Below are 16072 nucleotides of genomic sequence, written 5' to 3' on the forward strand. Positions count from 1 at the left end.
ACGAGCTTACACTCGCACCTTATTTCAAAGCAGCCAGCCTATAATCATCCAATGAAGGTCTCTGTGTGTGTGTAAATGGCTGGGTCAATAGGAATACATCAATTCCACCGAAAGTTTTGTGAAACGAAACAGCATGGTACTAGATGAAGCAGCATGGTCCTACAGAAGTGCACAGATTAGTGGCAATATGCTTATTATATTCTCAAATAAATCTTAAACCCAGCTTCACTTGGCTCAAATTTCATTGAAGCAAAAGCTCATGCCGAAAATGGTTCATTGTAGCAAGAAATTTTTTACATTACTTTGTATAGCAAGCCGATAGGGAAGTGGAAATATTTCACTGAAGCGGGTTTGAATGCGTAACTAAACAGAATATTCGAAATCTGAAGCCAGATCTGTTATAACGTAGCAGTTTTTTGTAATCACGTGGCTGAAAATGCGTAAAGGAGGCAAAAAGACTTCAGGATACGCAATATTTTTATTGTTTAAAATCGTTAAGGCATTCATATACCGTGCCACCTGAGGGCAACAATAAACACTAGCATTACCAGTTTATAGGCGCGTATGCGATATCGAACCATCGCATCATTATGCCACGTATCCCTGCCGTCACTTAAAACACCCATGTGCATGCACATGGAAAAGCAGAAGTGCTAAGCAGTTTCACTTAAGGCGAAAATCAGGATGCTTAGGACGGTCGAGAGTGAGCACAGAAAAAGGACATTGCCATGAACTTTAGTGTTGCTACAAGCACTGTGGAATGCAAAGCAGAATGCTGAAGAAATACATTCTAAACGTGCAGTGAAGAAGGATAGGAAGCGTGTTAGCATTGCCTTTACATAAACTGGTACTTCTGAATGTTATGTGTCAGGATTTTATTGGTTGGGGTGCTGTGGTGCCTGAACTGACAGATCAAGAAATAGTCAATAAGCCAATTCCTGCAGGTGATGACAGCGAACTAGAAAGAAAAGAGTTGAGCTCTAAACAGTACAGGGGCTGCCGACATGGCCAACCAACAATGTGCCGTTTTTTAAACAAACGTTGATGAGAAGGAGCAGCATCCCAACAAGTGCTCATTCTTGCTCTCCAACACAGAAGAAAGGCAAGATTTCATGTCTACACCAAGATTTTAATTAATTAAGGAATTGTGTACTCTTCGTCCATTTCTGTTATCCATGCTCAAGCGTGCTTTGCTTCGGTTAATTGCCAGACTTGTTTGCAGGACTTTGTGCAGGTACATTTAAGATGTATATCGGCTACAGTTAAGGGGGGACACGGCTCTTTGGCACCGAAAATCGGCCTGAAAATCGAATTTTCAATTTTTTCATTTTCGTATTCCTCGCACCATTCCGCATCTGCACGCAAATTTTCATCCTTATACCCCGCTTATTTATGAAGTTATAGCGATTAAAAAATGCAGTACCACACCCACTGCCCTTTAAATTGTGGACAAACGACACCCAATTTCGATCGCCCGGCGCATGAGAACTGCGCGCTCCACCGCGGCGATTTTGGTCTCGTTCGAAAGCGCGCGCTTTCGGCTTATTTTTTCTTTCGGAAAGCAACCCTGTGCGCTCCGCCTTTCCCATAAAAAACAAGCAAAAAGATAGCATGCAGCGCGCGCTACTATTGGCCGGTTAAGGCACGTGATCAAAATGGCGTCGTTTGGTTGGTTCCGGCAAGCTAGCCCTGAAATGCGGACTCCCAGTGACGCCATTTTGTCTTTCTGCCGACCACGCTAGTGCAACGCGAGAGTCATGCCAGGCGCGAAGAAGTACCGCTCTTTGCACAAGTTCGGGCGAAAGCAACCAAAGAAACGCGTTAAGAATGCGACTTCGTTGCATACTGTGCAAGAAGCAAGTGCCAGTGCTGCGGGATTGTGTGACGATCACGTTGCGGGCGGCGACGCTTCTCCGATTCCGCTGGACAACGGCGCCGTTCTTCGTGCCGACTGCAGTCGTGTACGTATTGATACCGCGCCTGTCACTAACAGTGACATAACTCAAGTGAGTGCCCGTGAGCAAGCTACGCTTGATAGACTGGTATCGACGCCGGCGACGGCACGAAAGACCGCGCTGTTCGCCGATGCAAGTGGTGCGTCCGCAGAGTCAGATGCGGACGGAACAGCCTCCTATGCGGTAATTGACCTCAGCATTGTGAATATCCTTCTGGATGCCGTGCGGTGCAAAACGTGTCGTGGATGCGTGCGTTTAATTACCAGCGACCGGAGCTATGGCCTCGCCGTAAAACTGATCGTGCTGTGCGACAACTGCGGTGAGATTGCGGCCGAGTGGAACTCGCGGAGGGTTGACGGCGAGAAAAGGTGCAATCCTTTTGAGCTGAATATTCTGGCTAGTCGAGCAATGCTGTCGACCGGTAACGGCCAGACAGCAATGAACGATATCTTTTCGGCGATGGGGTTGTCGCGGCGCGGGATGCACAACAAGACGTTTCAACGGCATCTGAAGAGCACACTGCAACCCGCTGCTACCCGAGCCGCCACGACCGCTATGGCACAAGCCGCGCAGGCAGTGGCGAAGGTCTACGATGACTTGTGTTTTGGGCATAGGGGGAACATTGCCGTGTGCTACGACGGCACATGGATGACGCGCGGACACTCATCACATATAGGCGTCGGTGCCGTGGTGGAACTCTTCACTGGTTACGTGCTTGATTATGTGGTGTTGTCAAACTTTTGTCTGGGCTGCGAAATTGGTCCCAAGCCAAACACTGACGGCTACGAACTTTGGAAATCACGCCACCAGTGCCAAAAAAACACCAACTCCAAGGCTGGTCAAATGGAAGTAGAGGCTGGCAAAATTCTGTTTGAAAGATCTCTGCAGCGCCACAACATGCGCTACACAACCATGCTATGCGATGGGGACAGTCGCACGTTCAGTGCTCTTAAAGATGCTGCAATCTATGGTTACATTGAAATAGTCAAAGAGGACTGCATAAATCACGTGCACAAGCGTATGGGAGCAGCTTTGCGCAACCTCTTGCAGAGACACAAGGGTGCAGGGAAGCAAAGTCTTGGCGGCAGAGGAAGGCTGACAGCTGATCTAGTTGACAAGCTGGCAATATATTATGGCCGAGCGCTTCGATCAAATGTAGGTGATGTGGATGCCATGCAGCGAGCTGTGATGGCGACATATTACCACATCACATCTACTGATGACTGCCCCAAACACAGTTTGTGTCCTACCGGTGAGAAGTCATGGTGCCGCCACAACGCTGCAAAGGCAAAAGAGGAGCCTGCACCAAAGCACAATTACAGTCTGCCAGGAGATGTGGCTGATGCTCTTTTGCCTGTTTATAGTCGTTTATCAGAGAAGAGCCTGCTGCAGAGGTGCATTCGGGGGAAGACCCAGAACTCGAACGAAAGCTTCCACTCGGTCATCTGGACCTTGATCCACAAAGAGCGGCACTCATCACTGTTTGCTGTGGAAGCAGCCACAGCAGAAGCTGTGCTGCGCTTCAATGCCGGCTGCAAGCATACAGCAGCAGCAATTCTGCAAGAATGCAGTACAAATGTGACAGCAACTGGGTCCAGGAGAGCTGAAGAAAAGGACTTGCACCGTAGCGTACGTTCTGCAAAGAAGCGGGCGGCTTCGCTTGGCGTTGCTAAAACAGAAAAAAGAAAACACCGCGACAGCATGCACCCCGACTATGCTCCTGGTGCATTTTAATAGCATGAGGTCTTTGGGGTTGCCCTTCCTGATTAAATGCCGTGAGGCTTGAGTGCTTCCGACAATCCCCCAATTTTGGTAGTGTTGCATTTTTTAAAGATCAATATCTCTGGTCCTGTTCTTGCTATTGCTTAAAAAAATTTTTTTCTAGAAAGGGAATCCTGCGAGTCTCATGAAACCAAGGTAAATGCAGTGACGACAAAAGAAAATTTGCTGAGAAGGTTATGTTGTCTTCGGTACCCAAATGGAATTTTCCTTTCAAGCGTTTCCTATTGCGTAACTTTGGCTCAAATTGGCATAGGCCATTAATTTTCGCTTCAGATCACTTTCCACCTGTTTCTGATCTTGTTGACATATCAATCATTGACATAATTTACACCTACATGCTGTGAAGTGTTTTTCCTCGTTTTCTCAAAACTGCAATTTTGAGGGTGCTGCAATTTTGGAGGAGAGATATCTCTTAGTCTATTTGTGCTATAGCTCTCATTCTTGTCTTGTTAGAAAGAGAAAACCTTCGACAGTGCCGTAGGACAAAAATATGTACAGTTATTATGCGGCAACATTTACAGAATTAATTATCAATCTTAGGTGCCAACCTGGGCTTTTATTCATAAAAGTTTGACTTATTGTAACTTTGGTTCAAATTCTTCTACCACGTTAATTCATGACTAGCGGCACTCTATGATCCTTCTAGATCACTCTGGCAGGGCTATTCTCCTCATGCCATAAAGTGTTTAGTAATTAACTCACCTCCAAACGAAGAACATGAATTAGGGATTATTTTGAAAGCTATTTCATCTACAAGAAAACTAATCAGATATTTGAAATCAGCATGCAAAAGTACATTAATGGTGCAAGTTTCAGTCAGATCCACCCATAAATAAGGAAAAAGTTTTAAGAGGGGTGTCCCCCCTTAAACCTAGTCAGAGAAAAATTGTAAAATAAAATGGCCACACCTTTCCATGACATCCAGGTTCTCGTAATACGCAGTTTTTGCATGAAGACTTAAAAGAGCAATGCAGAACGAAAACCAGATTAAAAACTGATTGTAAGGAAAATGACCTCAAAAGTGTTTACAGTAAATCAGAATTATTCGAAGTTATAAAAGTGATGAAACGCTTCATGATCACGCTGAGAGCGTAGCGTGGCTTTGGCGGCAGCCTCCATCTCCGCCGCGGCTCACGCGACTCATCTACGAGGGGGACGAGAAAGGGTGGAGGAATCAGTCTGGGGGAGACAGTGCGTGCTCACACAAAAAAGAGCGTACCTGTCTGGTGGAGAGTCTAAGCCACCCTTGTCATCATCACCACCTTCCGAGGATTCTTCCTTGGGTGACGTTGGAGACGTGGCAGGGGAAGATGAAAGCTCAGGCTGCTTCTTTTCCGCAGACTCTGCCGTCTCCTCGGCCTTAGCTTGGCTAGCTGCTACCTCACTGCTTACTTCCTTCTGGTCGCCTTCAGTGACTTCTTCAGTGGGGGCTCCCTCCTCCTCCTTTCCACCCTGGGGCTCCTGGGGTTGAGGGGGCTGAGGCCGTGCACCCTCTGGAAGGTCCACCTGGCAGCGGGGGGCCACCAGCCGCTTGGCCGACAGGGAGAAACGCTCAAACTCACACGGAGAGCTCAGGTAGAAACCCTCACCATCCTTGGTGAACACCAGGCTGCAGATGCCACTGTGAGAGACACATAAAAATAACCATCCACGAGCGGCAAGAAAGTAGCTAAGTGCCGCATGATGACCAGAAGAAAGAAAAACTGCTGAATTTTTACATCCCAAAGCCACAGCTGGATCAAAACAAGCATATCTCTGGATAGTGACAACCAACCAGTTTGAACCTATGACTGAAAATTTGTTTTATGCTGTTAAATAACCTGAGAGTGTAAAAATTCCAAACAGCCCTTTACTTCCTTGGATAGCACATATGTTAAATTAACACCCAGTCATTCTAAACCTTCCTCGTTCATGCCAGTGTGTCAGCTACTTCCATGATTACAGACCCCTCCAGTGCCCTTTCACTTCAATGACAATTTCACGTTGAAAGGTGTCGTGGGAGCTATGGGAAGTGCCACCAGTGGAGAGCTCCAGAATAATTTTGAACACCTCGAGTTCTTTAGCATGCACTGCCATTGCTAAGTGCACAACTCTTTGCCATTTTCCTGCTTTGAAATGCGGCCAACCCAACAATGATTGAGCTCACATCGTTGGCCTCTCTAGTTGGAATGCCCTAACCTCTGAGCAAACTCGGTGCAGCATGCCCTTTTTAGTAGTGTACCTCCTGTACCATACAAAGCATGCAGATGGTGCGCAGCTTCCTGCTCAAAATAATAAACATGCAGATACGACCACTAAGACTGCAAAGGCAAAGCGTGACTTTCAAAAGTCACAAAGAAAGATGGTGAAGTTGATGAAGTTGGAAGTCTTTCGGCGCAACCATGGTCAAAGGGTGTCAACCATTGGTTGGCAGTCCCTTGCTGTTAAGAAGGCACAAGATGTAAACTGGACTAAAGGGCATGGCACGCACACTAGCAAGCCTAGAAACGCAACACAAGTGAAGGCTGCATGATTGTCATGTACAAGACATTGTGAACAGATGGCAGCACACTGCTGGCGGGAAACTGCCTGCTGCAGGGCCTGCATTTCGGAAGCTCCCACCAAGTAGATGTGTCTAAACGTTCGTGGCTCCGACTTGGCATCCAAACGCTGCTGCCCACGCAGATAACTTTAGCTGTGCATAAGCTCTCTGGAATTTAACACAGCTGCCCCATTTACAATTTTGAATGTTCTAATATAAACCCAAAGTATCACAGTACAGCCCCAAAGACTCACTTGATGTCCTCGCGTCTGAGGCAGCTCTCGAGCATCTGGCGGCGTAGGTCAGGCAGCGAGTGGAGGGCCACCTCGCCAAGGTTGGACAACACTGCCAGGCAGTACTCGACGCGGCTGGGGTCGCTGCGGCTGGCGAAGCGCGCCACGGCAGACTTGCGCAACCGAGCTCCCTCGTGTGCAGTCAGTTTTAGCTTGCCAAAAGGCTTCAGGCTGGGCAGTGTGAAGACCTGCAGCAGTGGGAGCACAGCAGGGTGAAAATGATCATGCTTGCAATAAACAGCCGACAGCTTGAATAATCCGAGCCAATGCAGTTCAACATTTCATCTAACCTGAAATTTAGCTAGTGTATAAACCTCGGAAGCATTTGCCAATACTGAGCATATCTGGAATGCTAGCATTAAATGGCTGCTTCAGTGCACTTTTCTTTCGTATGCAATAAAAAGCCTTTTGTTTTGCAGGAACACATTGGCTTAAATATATTTATTTCTGCCACTGAACTTCGTTTGTGTCCAAAGAGTACAGCTGAACTCAGCAATAACGAAATATGTAAGTACACTGAAATCTTGTTAATTTGACCCCGTTAATTCAGAAATTAGGATAATTCAAATCAGAAGTGTAGTCCCAGCCAACATCGATGCACGGCTTCACTCGTTAATTCGGACACAGGCGCACTTGACCATAAGAGGGTACACGGGTCTTAGAAACCGAAAAATCGCAGAAAAATTAATTCTTTTTAAAACATTATTTTCGAAGCCTGCAGCCAGTTCTGCACCTGCCTGCAAAATCTCACAATTCTAAGTTCAGTAGTTTGCCCCCAAGAACAATTTATATTGTCACTTTTGACTGAATTTCAATCGCAGTCGATGCCAAAATGACAATTTTCCCGCGGCGCACAGCTCCGGTTCTATACATGTTACTGACGACACCTTGATCTCGATTGAAAGAGCAGCTTCCTCTCTTCAAATTCCCGCCACCGCAATTCTGGCCAGTTTATTAGCCAGAGAAAAAAACGAGCCAAAAAAGCGTCCCAATGCGCAATCCTATTCGTTACTCGTGGCACGTGACGTGAGGGCGCTGCCCAATTGGCTGATTAGGTCTGCGCCGTCTGCATGACGCACTTGGCTGCAGGCCAGCGCGAGAGGCATCCTGTGTTGTGATCGGAGCAGTACGAGATGCTTTTATCAGTAAGAGATGCAGTACGAGATACTTCGATCAGCGGTGCACCCAAGAAACAAGTTTGGAAAGAAACCGAATGATTCGTGGATCGGAAAACTTCATGATGAAGACATCACGGGATGCACAAGATGACGAACTTGCGTACGATGACTGTGACGCTGAACCCACTGCCTAACGTTCCTGGCCGCCGAAAGTATCTCTGGCAGCAGCTGTGTCATGACACAGCATTTTTGCAGCCCGGAGAAACTAAAGAGTGGCAAAATACAGCAGCGGGCAAGATATAAAAGCAGCTTCACATGCGGTAACGAACAGAAAGAATGAATTTCTCGCTGACAGTGCCAGCGTTGCGACTCGACCACCCAGCGGAACTTCGTTCTCCGTTGTGAATTTCAATTTCGTGAACTATTTACTTGCACTAGAAACTGTGCTGTGGTGCTCTGAAATTAATTGGAGATAAGCGGGAATACGAGCTTGCGTTGAAATCTCTCCTGCGCGAAGGCTGCGGCGCGATGTCATCAGTTCCCCGCGCATCGAGGGCCCTAATAAACAACCCTTTCGCTGTAAATGTTTTTGCGACGAGTGCGATGCAGGCTACTACCAATCGTTGAACGACTCTGAATGATGTTGGTTGGTTGGTTGGTTTGTGGGGTTTAATGTCCCAAAGCGACTAAGGCTATGAGAGACGCCGTAGTGGAGTACTCCGGAAATTTCGACCACCTGGACCCCAGGTGGTCTTTCCGAAATGACTGTTAGCCACCGCAAACATGGCAGGCTTATGTAAAAAAAAAAAAAATGCAGTCTGCTGCCAGTCGTGCAACCGAAAAACACAAGTGCGCGCAGTCGGTTCACAAGCTGTACGCCGAATTGAATGAGCAATTCAGAAAATATTGCAGCTTCCTATGAGAGAGAGACCTTGCCCAGGGCTTATTAATTAGGCTTTGCAATGTAACTGGGCAAATATTTCTCGCTTTCAATCATTAAAGTTACTTTGGTGCATTTTTTGGCGTTTTCTCGAAACTGTGTTTTGAGTTGAACTACAAGTTTGCCCAAAGGATACCTCAGCAACTAGAGTAGCTGGCTCTATAATTCTTTTTGTACTGTGAAGGTGAAAGTACAGTCGCCGACCGTTTTTTCGGACTTGAAGGGACCCGAAAAATGGTCTGAATAATCGAACAGTCCGAAAAATCCGTGAAGCACAAAAAATCCCTTTATTCAGAGGAAATCGGCTTAAGAAAGTCGCCGATTTTACCTTGCGGCAAATTTCTTTTGCTGGCGACGATTTGCGCTTGTATTTGCGCCAAAGTTGTCGTTTCGCTGTACACGCTAGACAGCAAGTTCACAACGTTCGTAATTTGTGCAAGCGATGGCTGTGGTAGGCCACCCGAGTCGTCGTCGGAGTCCGACTGGTCTTCAGGTTGAAGAACCTGGCGTACAAGTTCGTCGTCCGTGAGGTCCGCACACATATCGAGGCCGTCGTCCACTTCAACAAACTCGCGGAACGTGGAGCCCGTTGGAATGTCCATTCCGTTCCCGCGAAGGTCAACGATGAGGTCTTCGCCACTGTCTGCAGTCAAATCCTCAGAATCGTTGCAGTCTTCTACGTCATCGACTTCATCGGCGGAGAATCCAGCGTGCCTGAAGCAATTAGCAATTGTTTCCGGAGAAACTCGGAGAAACTCGTGTGACAACACGGCGGACGTATGAGACAAAGCACAAAGAGATAGCTGCCGGCGTCAGCGTTGGCGACAAAAGCAGGTTGACGGCGATGACAATCCGACTGCCACCTCGAAGTGGCAGAGATTGCAGGGGTCTCTCCTGGCAAAAATGGGGCACCGAAACCATATCAAGCCAATCCAACTGCAGAGCCAATCCACGTCAATTCAAGATGGCGCTTGTTGCGCCGGCGAAAAGCCGATAAGCAGATTTTGGCCTGCAGGGGACTGAAATTAGTCCGAAAAATCGAACTTTCGGACTTTTAAAGTCTGAAATATCCGTCGCGAATATGTATGCGCTTCTATGGGGTGACTGACGGTGCCTCACTGAAGTCCGAAATATCCTACAAGTCCGAATTATTGGAGTCCGAATTAGCCGTCGGCTACTGTATTATGCAAGCAATGTTGGAAGCACATTTTTTATTTTCACTTTTAAAATATTTTTATTTTATCCTGAAATTTTTATGTAGTAGCCATGGCTGTGAGTTCAAGTTCAACGAGCTGCTATATCTCTAATACAGTCTACGACCGATATTTCGGACGCCCAATTTTCCGGACCTGCCTAAAAATCCGGACCTTGCCATGGCACCGCCACGCATTTCATAGAGTCAAAGTATAACACCAGCCAAAATTTCGGACGCTTGAAATCCGTCTCGTTCGATTTTTTTAACTTTTTCTTTCCATTCACGACTCAAGAGTTACCAAAAACGCAAACAACATCACTGCCATTTCGGTTTTCTGCAACCTCGAACCCACGTGTCATATCGTCCGCTCATTAAGCCATCAGAACCTCGCATACCCGGAATAGCTTCGATAGTAGGTGCCGCTTGCTGCACAGTCCCGTCAGTGCCTGCTCCACGACCTGCTGCCTGCTCTGCTGTGCTGCCGTCGTGCACAGTCATCAATCGCCGCGATCGCCATTGACATGTGGTGTGTTGTGCTGTACGACATCCCTACTACAACCCATGGACCAATGCAATATCCGGACACTCAAGCACCTCTATCGGACACGCGTGCTCAGTCACATGGTGTTATGTGTGGACAGCGGCAAAACCTTGTGTCGACTTGTCTGCACTCTGCATGCTTTCCGATGCAAGGAAGGCGATGACCGAGTTCCTCCACGCAGTTTTCGCGATCAGAGATGAAGCGCCGTTGTCATCCGATGATAGCGCCAGTGAATCCCATCAGCCGTCTTCATCTGCTGACCTCATCGAGCACTTGCACGCTGCAGGAGCCGTTCCCATGGAAGTGACGGTGCAGCAGTTTGCTAATGCTGACATCGAGATCGAGCTCTGCGCTGAACACACCGACAACGAAATTGTTTGCCAGTTGCTTGAAAGTGACGACTCGGGCTCTGACAGTGAAGAGCCAGAGGCTGTGCTGCCAACTAGCAGCGAACTAACCCGAGCTCTGATGGGGCTTTCGGTTGTGTACAGCGAGAATGTCACCCTTGCCGACCTGAAAGAAGACATACCTGTACTGCCACGTAGTGCCTCTGGCCGCTCGCGAAAGAAAGTGACCTTTTTGCATAAATTCGTTTTTTCGGACTGCCTGATTTTCCAGACGCTTGAGGGTCTGAAAAATCGGTCGGCGACTCTATTAGCTCAATTTGAAAACTGCTTCCAACATTGCATTTTTACATTTTGTAGTACCTATCTGTACATTATAAATTCTTTCTGATGAGCATTTCTTCCCCTATAGTTTTGGCAGACAATAACAGCAGTTTTCTAATACATTTCTAATAGCTTTAGAACTAATTGTCCCAGAAGAACAATTTTTGCATATTTGAAATCAGCAGAAAAAACAGCCTTTCTGTGAAGTTTCATCAAATTTGGTTGCGAAATAACAAAATTAGTTTTAAGACCCATGTCCCCCCTTAATTCGGGTGGGGAACACGTATATCCCTTGTGTGCATCCACATGCTGCTTCCAGTACGCTGAAACTGCGCGCTAGTCACGCCGTTTTACTGCACTGTGCAATTTGCCACAATGTTTCCTCGGCGTAGATTATGCAGTGAAGCATCCTCAAAATGCAACAGGGCCATTTTTGTGAAGAGACAGCAATTCTATTGAGTTGCACTGCGAAAAGGGTATTGGAGGACTTCAACATTTCAAAGATGAGTGGAAATCAAAGCAGCGGCCTGCACCAGTCTGACCCCAATTCTGCCGGCAACTAATGAAGTGAAGGTACCTCGGAGCCACCACAAAGCAGTGTTGATGCCCTATATGCCCTACTTCCCCAGCCCCAGAACTCTCAGCACAAAAAACCACCATGTGGTAGGCAAGTACATGCCTGCCTGTAAGAAGACATGCTTCACTCCAAAGCAGCCGTGGATGCTATCAGCGCTTTGGCAGGGCACAACTGGACTGGAGGGAGCTGTGCATGCACTCGAAAATACTGTCATCACCCCTACCCGCAGCAGTGGTAGTGTGCGTCTCGCGGCGTGATCACCCTTGCTCAGTGCCAGTGACGGGTTGACTTTGTGCAAAATCATCCGGCACCGTTACAGCAAATTATATGCCATAGCTAGGACATTAGAAACATCCAGATTTTTTTTTTTTTTTAGGAACAGTCGCTCAAAAACCAAATCTTCAGAAAAACGACCCTTCGAAATTTGGCTGACCTATCTGTGGAGCGTAATGCAGCTCTGGGTGAGAGGCAGATAACATGCAGCCTCCCGTTCCCAGCAAGACGCATGAGGCGCCGTGATACTTCTAACATTTCTTGTGATCCGACAACTTAGAATAACGATGTTTTACTCAACCAATTTCTCGACGAAACAAAATATTTCGGAGGCCTCAGCCAACATTCCTGCCTTCCCTCTTCCTCCCTATCCATCTATCTCTCAATGAAACACTTCTGAAGTTGCAGTCTAGAAGTTATTTTTGTGCGGAAGCCATAACAGTAAAATAAAAAAGCACTGGCACGCGTTTCACACCAAGATTTGATATGCTTCCCCGCTGCCGATAAGTGAATTTACGGATGCGGCCAAGTACATTTAGAAGCTGCTCATGATGGCTATTAATGAAGGCATTTGCAAAGAAAAAATTACTTTTACTTGCGTAGGAAACCCACTTTCTGCCGAAATTAAAAAAGAAAAAAGTTTGAGCAGACTTTTTTTGCTCGAGTCAGAATATTGCATCATACGTCCGCCCATCCATCATCAACAAAAGCATGCGGTCAACAACAATCATGTCATTGGTTTCTAGGAACATTCACTGCTTGCTGTTATCATGGTAGGGTCGGATGATTTTGTGGTAGTGGACAGCACTGATCATGGCAAGATAAAGCAAACATGCTGAACACCAGGCTTTCAAGCATGCATGGGCACAACCGGGAACACAGCAGCTTGCCAAGCAAGCAAGCAGTCATGACCGTCGCTCGTGTGGTCCTGTAGAAAACGCAATGTCTTCACCTCCTGCCAAGGCCGCCAAACGCATCTCCCTCCCTCCACAGGAGCCCTTCTCAAAAATAACATGCTGTAATGTTACCGCCACGCTTCCAAGCTCTGCACTGCGGCTACAGTGAGAACATAAAGCTGAAAGCTGCATTGAAAAAAAAAAAAAAAAATCGCAATGACAAAAGGGGGAGGGGGGTCTGTTCATTATGGATGTGGGTTTATTACATGAACGAACATAATACTTTTGAAAGGTTTTAGATCTTTAGTCGACCAGTAAAAGCAGATGGCAACGACCGACTTTCTCAAATGAAATTTTGTCTCTGCAGGCTCAGTTTCAAACTGATTCATCAGTACAGTCCCGTTTACGTGACTATTCTCATGAACATGCAAAAATATGTAATTCCCAGCTGTTTCGTGATAGCAGGGTTAAACTGTATCAATATACATTTGCTTCAAATTGGGGCAAACCACTGTTACTCGCCTCAGGCCAAAAGTTTCACTGGTTGCACTACTAGAAGCAAACTAAGCAACTGAAAAGCTCTAGTGAGCACCTAGAAAGTGTACATAAACAAACTGGATGCACTGCATTCAGCCAAGTATGCTGGCGGAGGAGAAAGTGCCTCTTCCAAATCGGAGCACAGTGAAGGCTCGCACCTTGAGCTGCTCCTCGGAGCAGATGAGCACCCTCTGTGGTGGCACCAGGCCCTTGGGGTCTTCCTCAAAGGGGTCTGAGATGGGGTAGCCACGGGCGTCTATGATGTGGATGGATATCACAGGGGCCTTGTGCTTCAGGTGGATCTCCTTGCCTGCAACACCCACCCGCAAATAAAGAAATCATCTCAAAATGTCTGATGACTACTGCAGACACAGGCTGAGACAGCCCGCACAGTAGAAGCTCATCCATTGGAATTTCAAGGGAGCGAAAGCTTTGTTCAGGTTACCAAATTACTTTAATAAAGGTCGAGAGTTACTTGCATCACTGCAAACTTATTAGGTGTAAGGTCACTGCAAACTTTTCAAGTGCCAGACGCGCAGCAGTCACCTGCTTCTGAGATGAGAACAGTGCGAGTGGAAATTTTCTAATTCTCACCAACACCTTATGGCACACATGCCATCAGGAATGACAAAGCAGAACTCCTACAAAATGGTAAGGTTCTCCCAATAAATCTTCATAGTATGGTGCATGGCTATGCGTCAATGCACAAACGGCAATGCAACATGTGACAAGCATGTGGTTGAGGCGCAATGGAAGAACCACTTGGACGGAAGCTGGGAAGACGAGGAACAGTGCCAATCAACGCTTGAAGAGCGCACAAAAAGGCCTGAATGGCTGGCTGATATGCAGCCAATAGCTACCACCTCTGCAAGCTAGAGCCAAGCTGGGAAAAGCGAAATCAAACTATGCAGTGGGACAATTGTTGGAGACAGTACTGCAAATTTTCTGCACAAGAGCATGCAATTCAGTTTTGGTTTGGTTTGGTTTGTGGGGTTTAACGTCCCAAAGCAACTCAGGCTATGAGAGACGCCGTAGTGGAGGACTCCGGAAATTTCGACCACCTGGGGTTCTTTAACGTGCACTGACATCGCACAGCACACGGGCACCTTGCTTTTCGCCTCCATCGAAAAGCGGCCACCGAGGCCGGGATTCGATCCCGCGTCCTTGGAAACAGTAGTCGAGTGCCGTAACCACTGCGCCACCCCGGCGGGGTAAACAATTCAGTTTTGAGCAGAGCTATTTTGACAGCTTGCCATGCAGTCATTACTAGATGCAGCATCCCTTTGCGAGCCCCTTCAAATTAGCCAGTATGAGACCCATAGCATCCAACACGGCGAGTGTCTGATGCCATAGAGTTGCATGGACATTGGCTGGGACCGTGCTAGCTGTTCTATTATCTGGGATTCCAAATTGAGGGAGTTGAAACAACAACCTTCTACTGCCCCATTCTTTTTACTGTCTGTGCATAAGAAACCCATGAAGTTGGAGCACGCTTTTGTTTCCTTAATCACTAAAAAAGGCTCCAGCATGACTAGTGCTTCGAGACAGCAAAATGGCTAAAACTACATTATTAGCTCACATAATGAACACTTACTTTTCAAAATATCTTCATATTTTGGGAGGTGTAATTATTACGCAGGATAAGATATTAACTAAAAGCTGTACTTTCCTACCACTGAAGTAGGCGATAAGGTAAAACATACCGTTAAAAAAGTTCGTAAAAAAAAAGAAAATATCCAGGAAATGTATGACCCGGACTGCCTGATAAGGAAAAGTTTAACTGCTAAATGAAGTACTAAGGCATTTAGAATTGAGACCTTCACTGCATTAAGTGTTAATTAGCATTTGTGAACACCAAGTATAAAGAGCTGCTTTTCAAGGGGGGGACATGGGTCTTGAGCAAAATTTTCTTAATATTTGTCCTGTCAGTATGAAATTTGCAGGGTTTATGTAAATTCTTGTGCTGGTTTCAAATATGTCTGGTCTACCATTCAAACCATCTATCGCTAGGTCCTCCTTGGTGTTCTACCGAGACGTGACACTGGTGGAACGCGCTGGGGTATGCATAGGACTCCTTCCGGCAGTCCACAGCGGATCCCAAACGTCGACACGCCTGTCCATCGTGCTAGCCGCCGCCTTCTAGGCCTAGCGCCGGAGTACAGTCACCTACCGAACGACTCCTCAAACGCCCAAGTTCCTCAGACCTCCCAAGCCATGGCACATACCAACCCTACGCCGGTGACTCTACAGAACACCAAGGTGCCAGAGTGCTTTCGCGGGGAAGCGTTTGAAGATGTGGAGGACTGGCTCGACCAGTTTGAGCGAGTGGCCAAGATAAACCAGTGGAGCGCAGACCAGAAGCTTTGTAATGTTTATTTTGCCCTTCAGGATAATGCTAGAACGTGGTTTGAAAACCACGAGGCCAGCTTATCCACATGGGATGACTTCCGCTGCCAGCTGGTCGACACTTTCGCGAGAACTGACCGACGGGACAATGCGCTGCGCCTGCTTGAAGTGCGCATCCAGAAGCCAAATGAGAGCGTGGCTATGTTTGCGGAAGACATGGCTCGCCTTTTTCGCCGTGCCGACCCTGATATGAGTGAGCCAAGGAAGCTACGGCATCTCATGCATGGTGTAAAAGAACAGGTGTTTGCCGGCTTGGTACGCAACCCACCTAAAACGGTGAGAGAGTTCGTTAAGGACGCTACTGCTATAGAGCGAGCCCTACAAGACCGGTGCCGCCAGTACAACCGACCCGTTAACTGTGCTTCGACGA

At 47.2% G+C, this 16072-nt stretch overlaps 1 protein-coding gene across 1 annotated transcript in view; it reads right to left on the reverse strand.

The window, feature by feature from the left end:
• l(2)gl (LLGL domain-containing protein l(2)gl) overlaps positions 1-16072 on the reverse strand; it is a 61889-nt gene that overhangs the window by 4198 nt on the left and 41619 nt on the right. The window contains exons 19-21 of the mRNA XM_084598274.1: positions 13455-13606; positions 6513-6739; positions 4957-5358 (exon numbers count right to left, since the gene is read on the reverse strand). Coding sequence (XP_084454400.1) covers positions 4957-5358; positions 6513-6739; positions 13455-13606 — 781 coding nt within the window. The remainder of the gene's footprint in view (positions 1-4956; positions 5359-6512; positions 6740-13454; positions 13607-16072) is intronic.

Source organism: Amblyomma maculatum, chromosome 3 (assembly GCF_055883805.1).
Source record: "Amblyomma maculatum isolate TAMU_Amacu chromosome 3, ASM5588380v1, whole genome shotgun sequence".
Taxonomy (NCBI): domain Eukaryota; kingdom Metazoa; phylum Arthropoda; class Arachnida; order Ixodida; family Ixodidae; genus Amblyomma; species Amblyomma maculatum.